Raw genomic sequence first — 22,922 nt, 5'->3', positions numbered from 1 at the left:
AGGAGAAGGAGGACAGGGTAGGAAGGGTGTTGAGATGCTGCAACAGTTTTAGCTCCTAAAGAGCTCTACGAGCCAGCCTTCAGCGTGCTGCTGAGCTGAGCTGTTGGGCCACGGTACGTGTGAACACGCTGTTACTGCCTCGCAGGGATGAGAAGCAGGTATTGGCCACTCCTTGGTGGAGGGAGGTGGAAATGGCCAGTGCTGTCTGAACACATCTGCATTTATTCTTGAGTGACCTTTCATGTGACAATGCATAAATCAGCTGCGTGGCTGGCTCGGACCAGCAGGAAGCCTGAGAAGGGAAAAGGATCTTTTTTTCTTAGCTTCCTGTGTTTTTAAATGCCTAAATTTGCTTTGCAGAGTACCGAGCTAAGGCTGGATCCTGGGGAGGGGAACAGAAGTGACTGATGGGCAGTCACTGGGTGAGTTGGAGGGGGCCTGGCTGGCTCTGGGGACTGCAGGCAGCGAGTGCACTGAGAGCTCCAGCTGAGGCAGAGGCCGAGGCCAGGGCTCTGTGTTCAGCAGGAGCAGCACAGGGCACGTGTCCATGGGCTGCAACTGTGGTTTAATGCCAAACCCAGGGTTTGGAGCTGCTGGAAATGAACCACTGCTCCTTGTTGCCAACCCCAGAGGCACTCACCACTGTTAGATGGCCGTTCTTGGCTTTGGCTATGAGCAGTTCTGATCCTGATATGAAGTCAATGATCCCTTCTTTGCCTTGTCCAACTGTAAATTTGATGCTGTGAAGAGAAAGAGGCAAGAAGAGATTTGGTAAGTATTTGAGACAGTTTTACCTCCACTAGCTTTGTTTGACCCTTTTCTGCTATAAGTGGCTGCTCTGTATTGCTGCTCGGCTGCACCATCTGCTTGTTCAGGGAAGCAGAACTATAGCTAAGATGTACTGGGTACATTTTGATGCGTGTAGGGATGTTTCTGTAGCCCTCTAATGCTCTCTTTGGAACACAACCTCCCGGCAGCTCCCGGAGGGGCTGAGCTTCCCTCACCTGCCCTGGTTGATGTTGACGTTGTTGACTTTGCCCGCCTGCATGGCTGTCTTGGTGAGCGTCTCAATCACGTGGTCACTCTGCAGTACGACATCTCCCTGCGAGGAAGAGGAGACAATAGTTGGGATCATGGCTTTACAGTGTCACTGGACCAAAATGATTACGCTGCTGTTAACGGGGACAGAAGCAGCTCCATAGTTAGCATGGAAAAACCAGCTCCATAATCCACATAGAGCAGGGTCACGCTGTACCTGTGGCCATTAACTTATTTACAAGGGGATAAGGGACAGCACCAATCCTGTTGGTGACTAAGTCACTGGTGAACCCATTATGGGCACAAGTAAATAGCACAAGTAACAAGAAATGTTACTTAGAGCTGGCACAAAGTCAGTTACAGACCTGTCACCATGTGTGCCCTCCCCACCCAGCTGGAGCTTCTGCTCTTTGTGCCTTAAACCCTTTTCTAGAGGTGGTTGGAGAAGTTGTACCTTCTGTTTGTTGTCCTCACAGTGCACGTGCAGCACGAACAGGTTATCGCTCAGGCTGCTCACGGAGATGCCTGCAACAGAGAACAGCCGCTTGGCACCCAGCACAACCGGAATCTCACACGTGTGTGAGAACCTCCCCCGGGGATGCAGGTGATGGACAATAGGCTTAAACTGTGCTCTTTAAGGTGGAAAAGACCCTTCCACGTGCCTCTGTCCATCAGGTGGAGGAAGAATTCCTGGTTACAAGCTGGCCTGGCCTTGAAAGAGAGGTAAGCTGGCCAGTTCAGATGCCTATGACCAAAACTGTATTGGACAGGTACTTCATTCTGGCCTGGGAGGTGGGTGAGTGGTGTAACTACTGGGATACTAAGGATTACTTTATGTACTTGATACGAGATCCAGACCAGATTAGCTTTTTAAATTGAGCATTAGCTGTTTAAATTGAGCTGGCCCAACCTAGCAGAGATGAACACACATCTCTAACAGCGTCTTATGGGTGTCATAGAACTCCAAATTAGTGTTGCCCTTGGAAACCACTTCAAATGGTGACAGTTCCAGATGCAGCAGTAGTCACATCGGGTGACACTGAAATGATTAGCACCAAAATTGGAGCTGAGAAGTGAGAGGTTTCAGACAAGCCAAGTAATAACTCCAATGCCCCAACCTCCCTCAGCAGTTCTCCCCCTCTGACCAAGTTCTCCCTCTAAAAGCATCCAGGCCACGTCAAAGAGGGCCCTGAGCAGCTGCTGTGCAATAATGGTGCAATTCCCTGTGGCAGAGACGTGTGTGTTGGGAAACGACTGAGGAGGGCATTTGGGGAGATGAATTGAGCAATTCTGGTGATACTTGATGGAATTTAATTTTAGGAAAACACAGCTTCAGGATATCACAGACTTAAAATGCTTCTTGTCAGGATCTGATCATTCTTGGCCAGGACAAAGACAAGTTGGTGATTGTATTATCACTTAACTATGGCCGAGACAGACCCAAACCCCATCCCTGTTCCCAGCCCTACCTGTCAGGTTGCCGTAGTCGATCCGTTGTTTGATTTTGGATTCCTCGATGATGATGGCTGCGTTCTGGGTGAGGAGCAGCTGCCGGGCTCTTGCCTTGTATCCTTTCCGGTCGTACTTGACCACAGGAACTGCATACTGAAATAAGTGTTAACAGTGCTAAAACTGCACTGGTTTCCTTGTCAGCTGCCTTCCCCCTGGTCCAGAGCAGGAGGCACTGACAGAGCCTGGTAAATGGGGAATGGAGACAATGTTTGACTCCTATTCTCAGATCCTTGCTGACCTGGAGAGGTTCTGAACAATGTGATGATGGCTACAGCCAGCTTGGAGAACCCAGGTTTAGTTTAAGTCTGGGTGGGTTTCTCCTTCCCTCTCCTGCTGCAGCCCTTTCAATTCTGAGCTGATATAGTTTGGACATAGTTAATGTCAAAATGGTATTTCTGAGCCATCAGCTCTTCCCATGGAATATCTTCCAAGTTATTACAAATATAATATAGAACTCTTGCTGTATTTTATTCATTAATCTGATCTGATATTCTGCTGAATAACTCTAGAAGCTTGACAAAAGTATTAAGACACAGCTCTCACCTTAATGGCTTCATTGTCTAAAGCCTGCAGGACTTTAGCATTTATCTCTTCATTACCTGTATTAAAACCAAAAAGATGGGGTCAGAAAGTAACTTCTAGCAAGAAAAGAGCAGATTTAATCCCCTCCATTCCTTCCTCCTGTTCAGCTCACCCAGGCGTGTGTTGATGAAGAGTCTTGGAACACTCTGAGGGTAATTGTCCTTTTTACCCTTGAAAATCTCACTGGCAATTACTTTTTGTTCCAGCTGCAGGGACAAAAGAAGTGCTCTGGGTTAGTGTGAAACTTCTCCTTAATAAAGAGAGAAATTGATCTTAAACAAGATGTTCCCTTTGTTTTCCTTTAAGCAGTCGTCATCTAGTTCTGACCTGAATCACTCTAGTCCCAAAATCATACACAATATTCTATCCATCCCTTACCTTCCCAACACTTACCCTGTCCTTAGGGCAGAAAGTGTTTCCCTTCTCTCTCCTCTCAGAAGTCAGTCTTGTTACCTTCTGTTTGAATTTACCTGGACATGGCATCCAGGCTTGGGATTTTGGCAATTCCCATGTTTAAAAAGTACTGACAAAGCTGTAATGGCCTTATTGGCACTACCCCATCTGCGACAGCTCTGATGGGCAAATGCACATTACTGCTGTAACACAGTATGAAATCCAGGTAAAAATGTAGATAAAAGGTATTTGAGAGTCTGGTTTGCTGGGGAAAAGAAACTGTCCAGCAAAGTCTCCAGCTCAGTCACAGCCTGTGTTAATCCCGTGTCCTTAATCACAGGCTCAGCCACTCACTAATCTGCAGCACTTTGCTACTCACACTTCACACTCTGCAGGCCTCCCCCAGCAGTAGGAGGTACCATGCAATGAAAAAACCTTAATGACAACTGTTACTATCACTTCCCAACAGTTACATCTAAATTGTTCCATGGCACATCTCCCTTTACTGAGCCTTTTATACAATTAAACAAAACCTTTCCATGGCCAAGATGAATCAAATCGCAGGATCGTTTTTACTCATTTTAGCTGTAACAGGAGCTCTCACTGTTCATGTGATGTCTCTGTTTGGAAAATGACTAGTTCTGTGCCTGCAGGATTCTTAGTCTCTATATGGTACAACCAGGATAATGCAGCTGGTTACCTTCTTATCTTCCATGGGAAGGATAATGGAGCCTTTCAGTACAGATATTACATAGGGACATGGAGATACAGCACCTCTTCAATAGTATGTACTGGAATAGGTGTACAATGGTTTGTCTTGTCTATTAGGTTTTTGTCTTTAACCTAATAAAACCCACAGTGCTCCTGTGGGGCCATTAAATGAGCTCCTCCACCTCAGCCCTGCTGCAGGGAGTCCCCCCATAGTAGTGCCTTTGTCCCTCCCCTTCTGGGGACACCGGTGTAGGCTGTGAAATAACACCAAGTCATCTCGTACCTGCTGCTTCCACTCGGGGCTGATTCTCTTGCAGTAGGTCCAGACCATGTTCTGCATACAGAGCTGGCGCAGGAGCTGGGATGCCTGCACAAGAAATCACACCATCAATGAAAGGAGCTCAAAATCGCTGACAAACCAACTCAAACTGTGAGGACAGATGAGAAAAACCTCAGAAAATGCATCACTGAATTCAAACAGTGCTTCAGTACTGAGTTGCTTCTAAAATTCAATACTAGAAAGTTTATTTCTCCCCTTTCTAAGAGGGTTTTTCCCTTCAATGCTCTCCACCTGCTTTAGACAGGAGAAGGAGCACCTGGATGATCCCCTTACACTGCTGTGCCCTCCCTTGCATCCAGTACCTGCAATCGAGCACTCAAGGGCCTTTGGGTAAAATAACCAGGACTTGCTGCAATAGCTTGTCTTGAGCAGATAAAAACCCAACTGAGGGTTGGAACTGGATGAGCTTTCAGGTGCCTTCCAACCCAAACTGTTCTATGATTCTAAAATGGTGCTGTAAGAGCACTGCACTAACTGTCAATACTCCAACTCCAGTAACTTTACAGACACGCTGTAATTACACCTGGTGATGCTGTCTGGAGTCATTCTACCAGTAGAGATGCTGATGTCGATAACCAGAGCGAGCCTGGCTCCTCCTTGCTCTGATAGTGGAGGGTCCCCTCACTTCTTCCTCAGTGCCCTCCACCCTGCACCCACCTCACTGAGCGAGGGAGGAGGAGTTGGCCACGACTTGTCCAGAACATTCTTTGGTAGGTTCCGTTTGAGGTTCATGAGGAAGGAGAAGCGGATGTAATCCAGGAAATACTCGTTCTCTGGGCACCGCGGGTGGTTCCGGTAAATGAAACCTTTGATGAACCTGAGGAAGAAGAAATGTTATTATTAGAACAGTGACCCAAGTCAGTGATATTTGGAAGCTGCTTCTTGCCAACCATGGTCTGGGCTTCATTTACTAGGTGGAACTTGTTTAAAAAGCACTTTAGTGACAAGCAGGTTTATTCTTACCATCTCACTGCCAAGACCCAAGTACCCAGTTGATGGCCTGGGTTATTCTTCACATACCTCCTGATAGTCTCCACTGCCCACTTCCTCTTGGCAGCTTTCCGGCGCCCCAGTGTTCCCCGCCACCAGGACTGGATGGCTATTGCTAAAAGTAATACAAAACAGCAATTAAAAGCACTGGCAGATGGGAACTGCTGGAGGAACATGGTCGAGTTTGCTTCCCCTGCTCAGTCTTCCATGTGGAATCACTGGGGACCACACCAACACCTTCAACTCTACTCCCGGCAAGGCTTTAGGGATGTTCCTGCTCACACACCAAACACAAACCATCTCTGACAGCAGCGGCCACCTCAAACCATGCAATTCCCAGCCCTGCACTTGCCTTTCTCTCTCTCTCTCATACCTGAGTGTTTCATGTGCAGGAATTTCTTCCGACGGTAGAAACCTCTCCACGTGGCCTGCATTTTTGTGGCTGAAATGGCAAGAAAAGGAGCAACTGGGAATGGGAACTAAGCAGGTTTTGGTAGGATAAGGCTCAATTTTTTAAACAAACCAAACAAACTGCAGAAAACAATCATCAGAACTCAGACATCCACTGTCCATGAAGCTGCTGTGGTGTGTGACTCACCCAGACTTTGCTTCCTCACTTCCAGAGCATCTTCCGTTGCAAACAAGGTCTTGGGAAAGCGGATAAAAATCTTTGTTCTAGAAATAGAAAAGGAGAATGATGTTTGACATGCTGGAGGAGTTTGCTTCCTGCCCTTAGCATCCCCTTTGGGCTCTCTAACCTCACCCATTAGATAGAGAAGCCCTATTTAAAAGCAATGACACGGACGTCCAATGATTCATCCTCTCAAATGAAGGAAACAGCAGAACTCACCGTCCCATTTTGTATTCTTCCTGTTTGTAGCCCAGATGCTTCACCAGCACAGCCACCCCGTCGTGGGGCCGCCCGTCCCACGTGGGCCACGTTTCTGGACAGAGGGATTTGTACCTGGGAATTGAGAGCAGAAGGAATCTTAGGGAGGGAACAAGTCCGGTCCCTTCAGGGAAAGGGAGGGGAAAGAGGCCACGCTTCTTGCTCCCTGTGAGGTGTAAGAGCTGCCCTTTGCTGCTCTGAGCATCTGTGGGACCAAGTCCAAGGAGAGAACAGCCCAAGGAGGTTCTACCTCTGCAGGAAGACTTCGTATTTCCTCCGATAGGCAAACCCAGCTCTGCGCACACGGAGGTTCTCCATCAGGCCCAAGTATTTCACTTGGTGTCGGATGAGAACTTCATCGAATCGGTCTTGAGAGAGCATGAAAAGAGAGAAACGTGATCAATGTACAACTGACCCTTCATCTGGAGAAGGGAAATGTTCAGTTCTTATGTCTTACACAAGTATCTTTAACCTCTAACCCATCCTCATGCTGCAAGTCCCACACCACGTGTCATATCCCCATTCTGCTTTACTATACATTTATATCTAGTCCCAAACTACAGTTCTCCTTTAGGATGTTCTCTGCATGCAAGGAGGAAGAAATGAGGAGAATAAAGGTCATTAAAAGGAAGTTATGTAGGTTAATAATTACTCACTTTAAACGTGACCCTACTCCACCCAAGAGCAGTGCTCCCACTGTGATTCCTGTGCCACCACCTCCCCACAAGCAGCTCTGGCACCAACCCCAAATGACAGAATCTCACAGGAGTTCTTCATCCCGGCTCCTTCCTGTGCCTCCCTGACTGGGACCTAGTGTCTACGTAAGAAAAGAGTCACCAGGGTCATACCAGCCTGTTTAGCATCGTTGGGTTTAATGCAGCGAATGTAGGAGGGTTCTTTGGACATGAGAATTTCCATGAGCTTGGAGAGGCTGTTTTTAAACTGAGTTGCTGCCTAGGAGGAAAGAAAGAAAACTATGAATGACTTAGAGCTAGTGCTTGTGAGCACAGAAACCTCTGTCTCCCAGCTTTAAAACAGAAGAGGTTTGCACCCAGATTCCCATGTTAGACAGGATATGTCTTAAAAAGAGGGAATAGCCACACTTCCAGCCAGCTTCATATGTCCTTACCGTTTCAGGTCTCTTCTTGTCTGTCAGCTCTGTCCTGTCGAAACACTGGTTTATGATGGGATTCTCAGAGTTGCACATGGTCTGCAGAGAGAGATGTTGTCAGAGAGAAAGCACAGAGAATCCTTCAGAGAACTAGCAAAGAAATGTGGGGCAAAACTGCTTGTTTGGGGGTTTTGTTTTGATTCTTAATAATAAAACGAACTTTGGGCACCTCAGTTTGTCTTTTGATAGTGCAGCCCCATGGACACGCACTCACCAGGTGGAGTCTAGAAGAACCTTTCCCCTCAGGTGCCACCCCCCATTTTAAACCCAATTCCTCGTTCTGCTGAGCTGGAAACATCCTCCATCCACACTCACCTCCTTCAGGTTCCGAAAGAGAAGGTCATTGTTTTTATCCAGAAAACCTGGAAGACAAAAGAAACGGCTCAGGCTGCCACTGGTGTTCCACAGGAACGGCACAACAGGGCAGGAATTTGAGATAGGAAATTCATCTGGTTCAGCAAATGAGATGTGGATGTATTCAATGCCCAGGTTTTCCTTTGCTCTGTAGTGAAACTGTTTTAATTCAAAGGGCAGGATAGGAAGAGGGGGAAAGGGTGAGAGGCAGCGGCGATGATGCACACACTGACCTGCCACGCTGTAGGTGACCTCTCCAGCATAGTGCAATAGTCGGAACTCCTCCCGTCCCAGGGACTTGCGGGTCTTCTGGTCAGCGAGCTTGTGCCTGGTGAGGAAGTGAAGGAGCTTTAGGAGAAACAAACAGCTGCTTCATGGGGGATCCACCTCAAAAAGCACTAGAGCATCTGATCCAGAGTGGGACTGTGTGAATGCGGAAGGCGAGCAGGGAATAAACCCCGTGTGCTGATTTTCAAGACCAAAAGTGAAGAGTTCTCAACCAGCAAATCATAACAATGTCAGAAAATGGATTTATGTTTCTTTCCAAAGGATGAACTTTCAGCTTCCTGGTGAGGTTGTGGGGTGGTTCTGTGTGCACATGAAACTAGAGGAGAGGCAGCAGGCAAGAAGGCAGGGGAGATGCTGGCAGCAGGCTGGCGTAATCATGAGATGCTGCACAGATCCCACTCTGAGCATAAGCAGAGCATCCAGTAAGAACAAAAAGACATTTAGAGCTCCAAAACTGAAGTAAACAGTCTGAAAGGTGAAACATGGAATTGTGCCAGGAAGAGATAAGTCAGTAATAACACTTGTTGCTCCTGCTTTATCCTGAAGCATACTCTTGAGAAGAGCAAGGCAGTTGTGTTGGCGACTTACTCTGTATTATCTTAACTCACAATCAAACCTCTTTGCAAAAGAAACCACGATCATGTTTCACATGGGAGCCAGTACACCTCGGATGCTGCTGCTTTACACACCAGGAGTTATAACGTTATCTAGGAGTAATAAAGCTCTGGGCTCTACCACACGCTTGGATCCTACCAGTGTAACTGTGTGAACACTCACGTGAGAAAATGAGGATGGTTCTTCACAGTTTCCTCCAGTTTCTCCAAGAAGGTTGTATCTGTGGCATCCCCAGGTCTCAGGCACTCTTCATCCTACAAACACACCCATTCCAGTGCTGAGTTCCTACTGTGCTCAGCAGGGCACAACATGACTTTGAACAGTGTCACTGTTCAGTGCATGGTTGCTCTTCCCACCTGCTCAAACAGCCCTTGCATAAGATTAAACCATTATTATCTGGGTTCTTCCCCCTGTTCTGCACTACACTGTCCCAGTTTTTCATTAATGAAGGTGGTGTCAACTCACCAGAATAGAAATGATGCCTTTGAACTTCTCTTCCACCAAATCACAGATTATTTTGTTATTGAAATACTGAACCGGTTCCCACTGCAAAGACAAGAAACCACATTTGGGTGAAAACCATTCAGGGCTGGAAAAAATGAACATCTCAGAACATTGTAGGCAGCACCTCACTAAAAGAATCTTTCTGTCAACTTAGAAACAAAGCTTTTCCACTCCTGAATTTGTCTTCCTAATATTCCCTTTAAAAAGCATCTTTAAGCAGAGACAAAGATCGCAATGGCATTACACACGTCAAGCTGCATCACACAAAGTGCTTCAGAAAGAAAGGAAAAAGGAAAGCTCTTTTATCTATTTACTTTAGAGACCATGATAAATCAGCAGCTCCTTTCCTAACCTGAGCCCTGGCCTGCAGGAGATGCTACAAAGGAGATAGTGGAAGTGATGATAGTGGCTCTTACCGCTATGCCTTCTGCCTCGTACTCCTCTTGTTCTGACTTTAATGTGAGCTCTATGAAGAGCTGCTGCAATTTTTCATTACAATAATTAATACAAAACTGCTCAAAGCTGCAAACAAAAATCAGAGAAATAATCACTAACACTGTACCACAAGTAAAAGAAGCTCTAATCAGTGGGCAGCAGGATGAATATCTCTGTGTAAATCAAGAGAAATAGAAGAGAATTTGGGAAATGTTCATTTACTGACTATAAATTAGGTATTAGGAAGAAATTCTTCCCTGTGAGGGTGCTGAGGTGCTGGCACAGGGTGCCCAGAGAAGCTGTGGCTGCCCCATCCCTGGCAGTGTTCAAGGCCAGGTTGGACACAGGGGCTTGGAGCAACCTGCTCTAGTGGAAGGTGTCCCTGCCCGTGGCAGGGGGTTGGAGCTGGAGGAGCTTTAAGGTCCCTTCCAACCCAAACCAGTCTGGGATTGTATGATTTATTACTTTGTGTGAGACCAAACCCAGATGGCCTCAGAGGCAATTTATTTCACAATGGAGAGAAACACTACAATGAATAAAGTCACAAAGAATTTACTCAAAACTCAGAGACACGGATTGAAACAAACCTGTTGTGCTGGAAAACCTCAAATCCATAGATATCGAGCAATCCTAGAACGGTTGTGCTTCTCCAGCCTGGAAACTTTCCTTCCTGCAATAGGGCAAAAAATAAATGTTGCCATGTACTCACAGGTATGATCCATCACTGGATCTTACCCACTCAGCGACACCATTTACTCCTCACCCTCTTCTTAATGGAAAAGAGATTCATTTAGAAACCACTGTACAGCATTTGTAATTTCTCTTCTTTGCAGCTAAAAGATGTAGATTTTCCTTTCACATTTGGTTGGATATCAGCAAACAAAAGGTTCATTTACCTCATAAGCCAGAGACTTGTTAACCTTGTTCACCAGCCAGGAGAAAGTGCGTCCGTATATTGCCTTGGCAAGAGCATCCCTTGCATAGGCTGCCTGCTCCAGGTTCAGGGGGCTGATGAGCTGTGTGCAGGAGACAACAAAAGCCACTCACCAGCCATACCCTTTAGGGACTGAGTTTCCACTAGTTCACTGTTATTAAAAAGCCACCCCACAGCACCCTGCACAGGCTCAGCTCCCATCACTGTCACCATTAACTTGTGGGATCCTGCACTGACAACCTCCTTTTGACAAGAGAGGAGTGAACCATTCAGTTCTGGTAAGAGCTGATGGCGTATCCTTAGCTTGATCATGTTCTTACCTCTTCCCCTTTTGCTATGATCTTCTTGTGGATCAATGCATCTCGAAGAACAGAGCCTTCAACTGCTAGAAGCTGCAAAGCAATAGAATATTAAATTCATTAATGAAGCAGTACATTCAATTTATTAGTAATAGTTTTGAGACACCAGAAAGTCTTTAAGACACTAGAAAGTCTTAAGACACCCAAGTGAAACAACCCTTTATTTCCCATTCATACTTCAAGACTTTTGCAGCATCAGTCTGTCCTGTTCCTCCTGCACACCAGCAGTGATATGACCTAGCACATAAACTGGCTTGATTGTTCTGGCACAAAGAACTGAGTAAACAAAGCCACGAGGGCTCTTCTTTCTTTAAAACTCCTCTCTGGAGTACATCTACTCCTATCTCACTGCCTGAAGATGAAAACCTCAAGTCAGAAGTGGACTGTATACAGAGAAGTCATTAACTAAAGAGTTTTGATGTTAATATTTGCCCCTTATTTAGGTCAAATAAAAGTAAATTTATGAAAGCTTATAAATCATATTCTAAGATTACACGATGGTATCAAGTTCTAAATAAAGAAATCTCCACAATTCATCTTTCCTGCAGCGTCTCTCTCCCTGGTGATACTCACCCTAGCCAGGTATTTGATCTGATTCTCTGTAGTGACCTGAGCATTTCCTTGTTCATCAGCAGCAAACTGCACGTTCCCCAGATGCAGGACACTAGCCACAATGCTCAGCAGATCCTGGGGTGGGAGCAATAGTCAGGAATCAGGATGATGACATGAACCCAACAGCAGGAAAGGGCAGCGAGTGAGATTTTGGTGTTAATCAACATTTTACAAGGACATTTTGGGTTTTTTCAGAGAATACATTCCCTCTGAACACTGCAGAAACAACAAATCAAAGCTGAAAACATTCCTTAAAGGTAGGAAACCAGCTCTGCTGTTAAACATGCCTTACCTCCACCTCGTTGTCCTTGAAGCTTATAACGGACAAGGCTCTTCGCACAATCTTCCAATCATTTTTATCATTTATGGAACTGACCCTTGCACAGTGACCCTAAAAAGACACAGTTTGATCTAAGTAAGTAAATTATTGTCAAAGATGTGTTACTCATGCTCAATGTTTTTCTTTTTATAGCAATGTTATTTTTGAAGTGAGGGAAGGAAACTACAGTGTCAACTGGGAATATATTGGTGCTATAACAGAACAACACTGTAAGAGTTACTGGTTAACACACACCTTTACTAAATAGTGATACTGTTGTGGGTTCTTCTCGAGGCCCAGCCTTCGCAGTAAGTCCTCTTCCCCTCCTTCTAGCAGCTGGTAGAAAATGTGGAAGTTCCTCTCTCCATGATTCTGGTGCACGACTCGGGATTTCTCCAGGAGGTAGTTCAAGATGTGGCCCCCGACAGGAGCCCCCTAAATCAAACCAGATACATGGAATTAGCTCATCAACATAGAGGAAAATATTTCTGCTTCTTGGTGGGCTATTCAAAGACAAACAAGATACGAAATGACAGCCTACAAAGAGAAAAATAGCTGTCATTTTGTATCACAGTGGCAATTTGAGTTCTGAAGTGTATGCAAAATGAGCTGGCAGATGACAATAACGTGCCATTATACAAGTCATGCCTACAGTACACACTGAATGGGATCCTGTTTGTGCAGAATTCCTTCTCAGAAGGAATTCAACACAAAGGAAAAGCAGCAGAACTGTGAGTGTGAAGGGATTATGTACTGAGCTCTTTAAATGACTGCAGCATGCTGAGCTGCTCGGTTCTTGCACTACGTCCATCCCCACAGCGTGGGGCAATTTGGATCAGAATGGAAGGAAACACTGAGCAAAGTTACACCTGACAGAGGTTATCTTCAGATCACAGCTGGCAACAGAGAGCTGCTGTGACCAGGACCAGTTCTGAAGGGTACCACAGATATTAAGTTACCCTGTAATCAAACTGCACATCCATGTATTTCCCAAATCGGCTGGAGTTGTCATTCCGAAGGGTTTTTGCATTTCCAAAGGCCTGAAATGAAAATTATTAAGAGAAAAAGGAGTAAGCATCAAGCAAGATTATTTATACACACTTTGGTGAAGCTGCCAGTTGCTTATTTACAGCCATTAGAGCCTCGGGTTTTCCTTTTTGCAAGAGCAACCAAGAAGGAAACAGATTGCTGCTCAAATTCTAATGCTGATCATTACACCCAGTGCAAGCACTGCAGATGGAATATCCCTCTGAAAATATTTCCATCACCCCAGCAAGCTTATTTTAATGCCAGTTCGCTGCTGACAACATATGTCATGTCTGACAGACTTTTCAAAGCTTCCTCTTTGATCACAGCTATTTGCTTTCAGTCACCCACAGCTCTGCTCGCAGCAGGCAATGTCCTAACGGGCTGGGGCCTGCCAGGCTCTTCCCTCTCACAGGGAGCACCTTTCCCAGTGCAGGCAGCACACATTTGAGTACAGAGCTGAAATATCAAAGGGAACTGCAAAGACAGCTCAGGACTGGACACTAGAGGACACCACAGCACTGGGAAATGCACCCACAAACGCTTTTATCAGAGGGCAGCTGCCCACAGCCCATGTGTCCACTTGCGGCTTTGCAAACTCATGCAGTGCACCAGAACTCTTCCCACGCCAAATGCTTCTATCCCAGCAGCCCGGCTATTCCAGAATTGCTCCTGGTGGACTGGAAAAGATGAGCTCAGCTGCAACGGCTCTTTCCTTGGCTTGGAAGCAGAGTGGGATTCCCCTGTGTGTAATGTGAACAAACTGCCCACATACCGCGAAGCAGTGTTCCCAGGATATGCTATCCCACTATCCCACCATCCTCCGTGCACTGAGAGCTCAGTCCTGCCCAGAGGGGTCCACGTGCCCCCACTTCCTCTGCTGGAAAATGTGAGTGCTGCTGGTACGACTCAGTGACTCCGGGTCAAGCTTCCAGCCTCACCTCCAGGACAGGGTTGGATTGTAACAGTCGGTCCTTCACGGTTTCGACCTGCTGACTGGCTGGGCAGGTCACGGCGTAGTACTGCAGGATCTTCTTGGTGGCCTCTGTCTTGCCAGCCCCGCTCTCCCCGGAGATCAGGATGCACTGATCCTTCCTCTCCGTGCGCAGGGAGCGGTAGGAATTGTCTGCAATAGCGTAGCTGAGGGACAATGATGACCAGGGGTTAGTTTGTTTCTACAAGTGAAGGGCAGGGCCTCCTCAGTTAAGACTATCCCATGGAGGGAACTCATAGCAGAGGCACCTCAAAAAGAAGTAGGTGTTTGTGGTGATGGTGCTGGTGATGACATCTCTATGTACATCTTAACTACTGAGCCAAGTTTCTGCAGGGTCATAGCCCAAATCTATCAAATTCCTTTAAAAACTGTTCTTTTGACTCTGACACGAAGAGTTCCTGTAGAAGATGACTAAATCATGGAACCCCAGACTGGTTTGGGTTGAAGGCACCTTAAAGCTCATCCAGTTGCAACCCTCTGCCACGGGCAGGGACACCTTCCACTAGAGCAGGTTGCTCCGAGCCCCTGTGTCCAACCTGGCCTTGAACACTGCCAGGGATGGGGCAGCCACAGCTTCTCTGGGCACCCTGTGCCAGCGCCTCAGCACCCTCACAGGGAAGAGCTTCTGCCTCAGAGCTCATCTCAATCTCCCCTCTGGCAGGTTAAAGCCATTCCCCCTTGTTCTATACCTACATGCCCTTGTAAAAAGCCCCTCTCCAGACTAATGGTGCAGATAACGGTGCAGAGTTATTTTCTAAATATACATGATCTCTGAACATTGGTCCTGCAGGACAAAAAAGTTTTACATTCAGGAAACATCTTGTTTCCCATCAATCTTTAATCCAGCTTATCTTTGAAGGGATGACACGCTCGGCAGGTCACAACCGCACTCTGCTATCTGGGTGGCTCCAGAACAGCCCAACCTCTCTCAGCTCCTCTAGGATGGCAGGAAGAATTGGATGAGCCAGCACAGACTAAGCAGCATCCTGGAGGCTACATAAGCTACCACCAACTCAGGCCAAACAGCACCCAAAGTACTGGCTGGTTCCTCCTGCCTGCACCCAGAGGGTTTATTGCTGCTGGTCTCGGATCCAGCTTCTTCCTTCGCTGCTTTTTCTTTCACTTCTCTATTCTTCCCCAAGACAAACCCGACAGGATCTTCCACCAAGAGCCACACACACTTTTCCAACACCAGAAAGCAGGAAGATGAGTCTGACAATGGTGGCAGCTGCTTACAGAGGGAGAGGAAAAGGACCAGATAGGTGTGATGAAAGAGGATAAAAGAGGAGCATCAGCCCTTCAGAGTGCACTCATAAGACCGCCACACCAATATCTTCAGCTGGTGATCAAGCAGATACCCTGCTTCATGCACTTAACAACCTTTTAGTAGCTTTGCTTTCCTTTAACTCTCATGCTGTGAAATTAATTAGAAATAATCACACCAAAATAACAGCCGTGGCCTTCTCGAGTCTATTAATACTTGGTGCTAAGGCAACACCACCGAGCTACCTAGCAACACAACTGCACTCTCACCCCACTGAATTCAGCAAGTCCTTCTCTTCCCATCCAAGTTCTGTCTCTGGAGTGTGTTGAAAACAGTTGAATAAATGTAAATTTAATTAAAAGACTGCCTCTAGACTGCATTGGGGGTTTCAGAGCACTGGAAGGGAGCAGTCCTGCATACAGAACTCCTTTACTTAAAGATGTTTAGGGGCTCATTCCCAGTTCCCATCTCTGGCAGTTTTCATCATTCCATTCAAACCATTAAAGACACCGGCACAGGGTGCCCAGAGAAGCTGTGGCTGCCCCATCCCTGGCAGTGTTCAAGGCCAGGTTGGACACAGGGGCTTGGAGCAACCTGCTCTAGTGGAAGGTGTCCCTGCCCGTGGCAGGGGGTTGGAACTGGATGAAGGAGCCAGGTTAAATCATCCCCCATACAGGTCCACACAAAAAGCCTGAAACACCATAAAAATCCCATTTTTATCCTAAAAAATACAACTTTAAGTGCTCAGACTTTCCCAAGTGATGGTGTTTCTCTCCCTCTCTGTGCTTGCAGCGCATTCTCTTTTGCTTACTCTTTTGGGCTATGTGCCAATAATAAGAAACAACTCCAATAGTTTGCTCAAAAATATCATCATACACTCTTCCAAGACCTCTTTAAAGAAAAAATCCACACACCACACAAAAACCCTATAAAAGGTGCTCAGAATTTAGTCCTGAAAAATACCCATTTTGGAGCCAAATGTCCTCAGCTCTCGTCATCTTTCTCTTTCAGTCAGACAACAAAAAAGTCAAATGCTTTCAAAAATAACTTTAAACCTCGAAGTTTTTTTTTCTAAATGGGAAATTGGGAATGCTCAGCAGGCCAGACCATGTAAATAAATACATTCCTTGTTCCAACAGGCTAGTTGGAACAGACGGTAGCGTAGCAACTAGGGAAATACCAGATAAATAGTGGTCAGGCAGTAAGAGCTGAGGTAGGAAAGAAACCACCACACTCACAGACACACTCCTTTGCCCTGTGCTGAAGGAGGAGTGTAGCAGGAGGGAAACTCACTGCCCGAACACACAGACCCCAAGTAACCCTGGAACAATGAACTCCTGTCCTGCCAGGGCTGGGTAAGCAGCTCTGTTCTTCCAGCCAGGAAGGAACCAACTCCCTTTCCAAATACTGCTCTTGCAAAGGCAACTCATCCTCTTTGGAGAGAGGAACAGGAATAGAAAGAGCTGCACACCACACCCTCCGGAGGAGCCTTTCTAGCCCTGTGCTTTTTAGTGCTGCATGTGGGACAAGGAACAGTCCTCCGTGCTTGTTTTCACATGTCATTCCTGCACACGCCTGCGTGGGAGCAGCACAAGAGCACTGTTTACCCACAGGCCACTCACAGGTGAGGAGAAACTTCATAGAAGCTGACGCCACGGTATCGCTCCATGTTCTGTTTGCTGTAGATTTCCAGTTCCTTGTATGGATTAACAGACACCAGAACTGAGCCAATGTACGTCTGGAAAAGAGAATGTGAAAAAGAGAGGTTACAAAAGGGCTGGCTGCAGATGGTCCAAGAGACCAGACTGCTCTGAGGGCCGGGTGTTGTTGACAAGGGCTGCCTGCCCCAGTGTGCTGGGGATGCTGCTGAGGGCTTCCAAAGAGGCCAAAGGTGCTGAAGAAGTGACCTCTTAGTGCAGTGAGAATGATACTGCAGGAGTTACACTAGACATGTTATCCTTGCTGGATAAATAACACCTGCAAATGGGTTTAGTGCTTCTAACAAGCAGGAACAGTGGGTTATTTCTGATACATTGTTCAGGATCGAGTTCAAGCCTGCGGTTGCTGAAAGCACATCCCAGAGTGAATTTATGAGATGGAAGAATGTGGCGTGAGTTGGATTTTCAGGGCTGTAAATGCCAGCAGACCTCAGCTAGAGCACTGCAGCGAGTCCCTACATCTGTTAACGTGACAATAGCCCACACTGCTTCTGACACAAGCAACCATGGTCTGTTAAAGCTGATACCACCATCTCCAAATCCAACTGCAGAGCAAAGCTATGGTACATCCTCTGCAGCAAACACTCCGATGCAGGTCGCTGAGGAACACTCTGGTGTCTGTCACTCTGCTACTCACATAGATCAGATTCTCCTTGAAGCGCTTCCGCAGGTTCTCAATGAATGCAGCTTCACTGGTGAAGTTCTCGAGCAGGACAAAGTCCTGGACCCCCACCCGGTCCCGGGCGGTCAGAGCACTCTCCATGGTCAACCGAATGCCGTTGGCCCCCGCTCCCTGCAACCAAAGCAGAGCAAGGTTGGGATACCCATGGGTTTATCTGCAGCTCACCGAGTCCACAAGAACCACTGACCACAATTACCCATGGACAACCTATAAATAGAAGAAGAAGTTAGAAGAACCCCACTACTACTCCATGTTGAGCTACTACATGGTGAAAATGCTGGTCACTGTAACCTAACACTTTATCAATTGGTTTCTAATAATTGCTTTGATGGAAAAGTTATTGCTAAATTTCTAATAACTTTAAATCAATCATTGCATAAGGAGAATAAAACTTGGATTTGCTTTAGCAGGAGTGGGACTGAAATGTGTTCTCTCTGCTCTTCTCTCTCACTTCATAACGGGAAGTCGTTTCGAGGTGAGGAATCTTTTATGACTAATGGTGATTCATCTCATGAGCAAACAGCTTCACGTTGCTGACCGAGTTAAAAGCTTTAGCAAAACACCCAATGGGAAAACTCAAAACTAATGAGAAACGGGCACTTCTGCATCCCATGCCACTGAATCTAGGCTGTGACACTAACAGGTATCCCATGCATCAAGCAGCTTCTACTCCCTGACCCTCTTTTAAAGGTTACATTTTCAACATAACATGGTTCAGATAAAACCACCCCTGCATGACACAGGTCTGCTGACTCCTTACTCCACTCAGCCTCGTGTACTAAAACAGGGAGAGGAAATGTGCACCAAGTGACTCAGTTGCCTGCAGGGAAAATTTCTACACAGCAGATAGATGATGTACAAGGCACAGAAGAGACACTCCAGAAATCAGAGACAGGAGATCCAACATACTAAACCATTTGCCTCACATCTGTGCTGAAGGATCTGTATTTCCTTATCATATTCTTAAATCCCTCTTACTTTGCAAACTCCTTGCAGCAATCACCCTTCTCCTAAATCATTTCCCTACAGCACTAATGCATTTCAGAGAATCTATTATTATACTCTGGGATGTTGCCATCACTGGCACAACCACCACTGGTGCCTGTTCCTCACAGGCTAACAGCAATACCCAGGCACCCTCTCCTGCAGTGGTGCTGGAAAGCAGGAATGCCAGACCCTTGCTGTCATCCAGCCCCAAAACCCTGCACAGTGATGGAGATGATTTTTGCTGACTCACGTTGTCAGGTAGTTCCTTTCTGCTCCTTCTCAAGACATAATAGTGGTCAGAGCACGGGGGCTGATGGCGTGCAGGGAAACAAAAATGGAAACAACCTTGGTCAGAAGAAAATTTACCTTCAGTTTTGTTAAGTAGTAATAAAGGTAAGACCCAGTGAAGTATAAATTTGGGCCCAAACTAGTGCAAATTCCCTCAATCTGCAGTTGTTTAGACTTACCTATCACTTAGAAATGTAGTTTTGCCTATTCCTTAAAGTTACAATAGTCTTCCTTCCCAAAAGCCTGGGTGTAAGTGATTGCGTGGAACAAGCAGCTTTCAGGAAGACAGATCAGTTCCTCCTGGAACTCTCAAACCCAGATCCACTCTAATGGCTCAAACATCACAAAGAAACATCATTTTCATTTCCCTCCTTATTTTTTCCAATTAGTCTCCTGGATTTCTAAGCTTTGAAAGATGCAGTTTGGGAGGAATTCTGCAGATACTGTCAGTAAGTAATTGTGCCAAAACTCAAACTTTCCAAGCCAATTCCTCCACACCTTCAGCAACGTGCTTTGTTGTCTTCTTCTACCCTCTTTGCCAAGGTGAAGAGGAAAGGAGGAAGCCCTGGAGAAGGAAGGTGGTGACATAAAGGACAACACTGGCAAAAGAAATAGAGAGCAATCACATCCAAATAAGTTCTGCCTAGAAATTAGAATCCTCTATCACAGCAGTGTAATCTTGAAGCAGGTTTGGGGCAAGGTAAAGGCAAAACCAGAAGAAAGTCACCAGTTTAAGTGGGCAGGTTTACGAATACAGTTTGAAAACAGCTGCCTCAAGAACGACTGAGGAGAAACTTCCACCCTCGCACACTTCATCCAAGTTTATATAATGTTAAAGACTTTCACAGAAAATGTCACTTCGCAGCTTCAGCAGCTCTTTCATCAGCCACTCCCTCGGCTCAGGACAAACTGATCCCAGCGGCACACATCCAGGCTGAGGAAGGAGCAATCCATCCTACTCGCAACACACAGACTGCACTTCGGCCGTCTCCTCTGGGACAGGCAGTTAAAGGCTGAGGAGCTTTCAGTTTCTTCTCATTCAACTCCAACCTCTCTTTGTGAGAATTAAAGCACTCCCTGAAATTTGCAGTCAAAACCACCCCCAAACCCCAAAAGCACCTTTCCAGCAGTAGTTAAATGTGACCCGGTTACGTTGTCAGATTCTCCAGAAGATCATTTTAACCACAGTGTTGTACCCTCCCAAGCCTAAATCCAATGCAAATATGAAGAGCAGTCATAAACCACAGCTGAGCAATATGTGCTTCTCCATGCCAGCATTTGCTCATTTGCTTTATTGCTTATGTCCAAGTCTGCCACCAACTTAAAACATCAATGTTAACTATGTAAGTGCCACCAACTTCAACAGCTGCAGTGTAAAAGGAGGTGAAAATAAATCCTTTTCTTTGCAAAATGGAAACAGAACATTAAGAAAGTGGGGAAAGAACTCACTATTTAGCAAAAACTAATCACAATGATGACCATATGTTCCTGCATATGATGAGTGTGACAGTAAGGCACTGAATAAATTAAAATAACTGAAATGTGAGCTATTTGGTGCTAGCAGGCAGCCTTAAAATCTGGTGGCTGTAAATTAATGCTGGAAAACCCAGTCAGGGGGCTTAAATATGTGAGTGAAGCTAATTAACCATTAAAGCAGTTTGCCCATGGACAGCACTGGCTCCCCCAGTGCCTTTGCAGTGGATGAAAGATTTCTCTCTGCCAAAACGCCTCCGGCTGATGTACAGCTCATTTCCAACGTGCTCTGCTCTGTGCTACGTGAGAGATCAGCCTGGGTAACTCTGAAAGCCCTGTGATAGGGAGTATGTGTTCCAGGTAATGAGGAGCATACAGGCTGTGAGGGTCTGATGAGATCCTTCCTTGTGAAAATCAGTTCTTCTTGAAGCTGCTAAGAGAGTTCAGTGGTAAAAGAGCTGTTGTGACAGTGAGAAGACAGGCAAAAGGCCCGTCCCACCAGCCCTCTGTGCAGCTGCACCCTTTGGCTTCCACCAGCTCCAGTGCTTGTGCAATAAGCTGCACTGGAAACCTGACATGGATTAAAACTAGCTTGGGTTTGGGTTCTTTTATTAGTATTATTTTAATCCAGGCCATTTTCCCACACTGGTTCCACACATCATCACTCCCAATGGCTGACAGATGGTGGTGGCACAAGATTGGGAACCACAGTGGAGATGAGAGGAGGGAGTATTGCAGCAACAGGGCCAGTTCCTGCTGGGTTTAAGTGCTGCTGAAACTACCACCAAAGAGGCAAGTTAGGCACAGTCTAACAGCTCACCACCACCAAACCACACACAGCCTTCGCCTCCCTGGCATGTGTTCTTGCAAGCAATTACCTGTCTCTAAGTTGAATCAATGCAACTTGCTAAATCAGCTAAATAAAGCACAGGAAAAAAAGGTGGTGGTAACTTTCTGTCAAGGTAGTAAGCTGAGTCCCTTTACCACGGGATCATGGAGTGTCAGACCCAAGGCAAGGAGGAAAGGGAGCAGGGGTGCCCTTTAACAGTAACAGTCAGGTTCGTTCCTAACTTCACCCTTGCCGTAGGAACCAAAAGGAGGATGAGGCTAAGGATCCCAACCTTCTCAGGATAAACCATGCTAATACCACATCCAGCACAGGCTAAAAACAGGGAATTGCAAGAATCTGAGCCATCTCCAGCCTTGGAGATCTTGGTGCCTTTCTCTCTCCAACTTGCTTAAAATCACAGTCCTTTACTAAAAAACGCTGTCCTGATGGTCACTCCTACTTGAGAAAGGACAACCTGCCACAGCATTTCTCATACTCACCCCAGGGCACAGTTCCTAAGGACTCATTCCCACACTATTTTAACCCACTCTTTGCTTTTAATCTCTTCCCCAGAGCCGTAAGCACAACAGTGGCTCATGGCCAGGAAAGGAAAAGCCGTCACTCCTGAATGGTGGGGCCCAAGCCAGCGCAGTTACCAAAGCGGCACCACTTCCACATGCCTTTCTCTTCCGTGTGATTAAACTTTGGGAAAGACTTTCTGCTGGTGTAAATTGGTGCTGAATGCAGCCTGCAGAGCCAGGTTTACCTTGGCTGAGGTTCCAGCTTTTCTTTGTATTCATACAAGAGTCAACAATACCAGAAAACACCCGTCACGAATGGGAGTACAAAAGCACTCAAGACTCTACCAGAGAGTCTCCTAAAGTGAACTAGTAAATCCCCTGACATGCTATTGTGAAGGTGTAAACCAGTAGTTGTCTTTTTAAAGTATGCTAAATGCTGAAGTATGATAAAGACTTTCCTCTGCTTAAGACTTGGAGATCTAATAATGGACTGGTTTGGGTCGGAAGGGACCTTAAAGCTCATCCAGTTCCAACCCCCTGCCATGGGCAGGGACACCTTCCACTAGAGCAGGTTGCTCCAAGCTCCATCTAACCTGCTGACCACTGAGAGACCAGGCAGCACCCAGCAGCTCAGGCAGCTCTCAGTGCTTCCTGGAGCATCCATGAGTGATGCCTATGGAAACACTTGGAGCTCTCCAAGTGAGTGGTCTTACATGGAGCAGGGAAGCTTTATAATCATCTGATTTAGAAAGAAAAGTCATGTGACAAACATGATTTCTGCTTCAATGGCTAAAAACGGATGTTTGACTATTTTCCTCTGACAAGGAATTAACCAGTATCCATCCAGTAGACAGGAGAGCTGCACTAAAACCCCCTCAGGAAGCGGGTGCTGTATGGAAAGAGGCATCTTTATCTTGGTATGGAGTGGAAGATGATTGATCTGCAGCTCCAGAAATAGTTACAAAGCCGGGAACGGAAGAACAGGCACGAACCAAGTATGAGTGGGAAGGGAAATTCAGATTAGATTCTGGAAGACAATAAGGAGTCTGAACCAAGAATGAACTTCTTGTGGGGAGGTGGCAGTGAAAACACAT

The 22,922-nt window shown here is 46.3% G+C and overlaps 1 protein-coding gene across 3 annotated transcripts in view; it reads right to left on the bottom strand.

Annotated features, from left to right (window-relative positions):
- The window catches only part of MYO1C (myosin IC), a 52,326-nt gene that overhangs the window by 1,538 nt on the left and 27,866 nt on the right, over window positions 1-22,922 (bottom strand). The window contains exons 2-31 of one of the 3 annotated variants that reach the window (XM_030472579.1): window positions 17,686-17,841; window positions 16,953-17,068; window positions 14,014-14,212; window positions 13,006-13,086; window positions 12,302-12,481; window positions 12,020-12,118; window positions 11,689-11,802; window positions 11,077-11,148; window positions 10,719-10,838; window positions 10,410-10,492; window positions 9,804-9,909; window positions 9,349-9,429; window positions 9,046-9,137; window positions 8,214-8,308; window positions 7,942-7,988; window positions 7,585-7,665; window positions 7,304-7,409; window positions 6,706-6,823; window positions 6,417-6,530; window positions 6,165-6,241; window positions 5,940-6,008; window positions 5,597-5,681; window positions 5,234-5,393; window positions 4,520-4,603; window positions 3,245-3,338; window positions 3,094-3,149; window positions 2,508-2,643; window positions 1,493-1,563; window positions 1,005-1,102; window positions 641-740 (exon numbers count right to left, since the gene is read on the bottom strand). In XM_030472579.1, coding sequence (XP_030328439.1) covers window positions 641-740; window positions 1,005-1,102; window positions 1,493-1,563; window positions 2,508-2,643; window positions 3,094-3,149; window positions 3,245-3,338; window positions 4,520-4,603; window positions 5,234-5,393; window positions 5,597-5,681; window positions 5,940-6,008; window positions 6,165-6,241; window positions 6,417-6,530; window positions 6,706-6,823; window positions 7,304-7,409; window positions 7,585-7,665; window positions 7,942-7,988; window positions 8,214-8,308; window positions 9,046-9,137; window positions 9,349-9,429; window positions 9,804-9,909; window positions 10,410-10,492; window positions 10,719-10,838; window positions 11,077-11,148; window positions 11,689-11,802; window positions 12,020-12,118; window positions 12,302-12,481; window positions 13,006-13,086; window positions 14,014-14,212; window positions 16,953-17,068; window positions 17,686-17,811 — 3,060 coding nt within the window. In that variant the 5' untranslated portion in view covers window positions 17,812-17,841. Of the gene's footprint in view, window positions 1-17; window positions 741-1,004; window positions 1,103-1,492; window positions 2,262-2,507; window positions 2,644-3,093; window positions 3,150-3,244; window positions 3,339-4,519; window positions 4,604-5,233; window positions 5,394-5,596; window positions 5,682-5,939; window positions 6,009-6,164; window positions 6,242-6,416; window positions 6,531-6,705; window positions 6,824-7,303; window positions 7,410-7,584; window positions 7,666-7,941; window positions 7,989-8,213; window positions 8,309-9,045; window positions 9,138-9,348; window positions 9,430-9,803; window positions 9,910-10,409; window positions 10,493-10,718; window positions 10,839-11,076; window positions 11,149-11,688; window positions 11,803-12,019; window positions 12,119-12,301; window positions 12,482-13,005; window positions 13,087-14,013; window positions 14,213-16,952; window positions 17,069-17,685; window positions 17,901-22,922 lie in introns of those variants that run through there. The other 2 variants (XM_030472580.1, XR_003989550.1) reach the window with 2 other exon arrangements.

This window comes from Strigops habroptila (genome assembly GCF_004027225.2).
Source record: "Strigops habroptila isolate Jane chromosome 13 unlocalized genomic scaffold, bStrHab1.2.pri S16, whole genome shotgun sequence".
NCBI classification, from domain to species: Eukaryota; Metazoa; Chordata; class Aves; order Psittaciformes; family Psittacidae; genus Strigops; species Strigops habroptila.
This window is presented reverse-complemented; position numbering and strand designations above follow the sequence as displayed.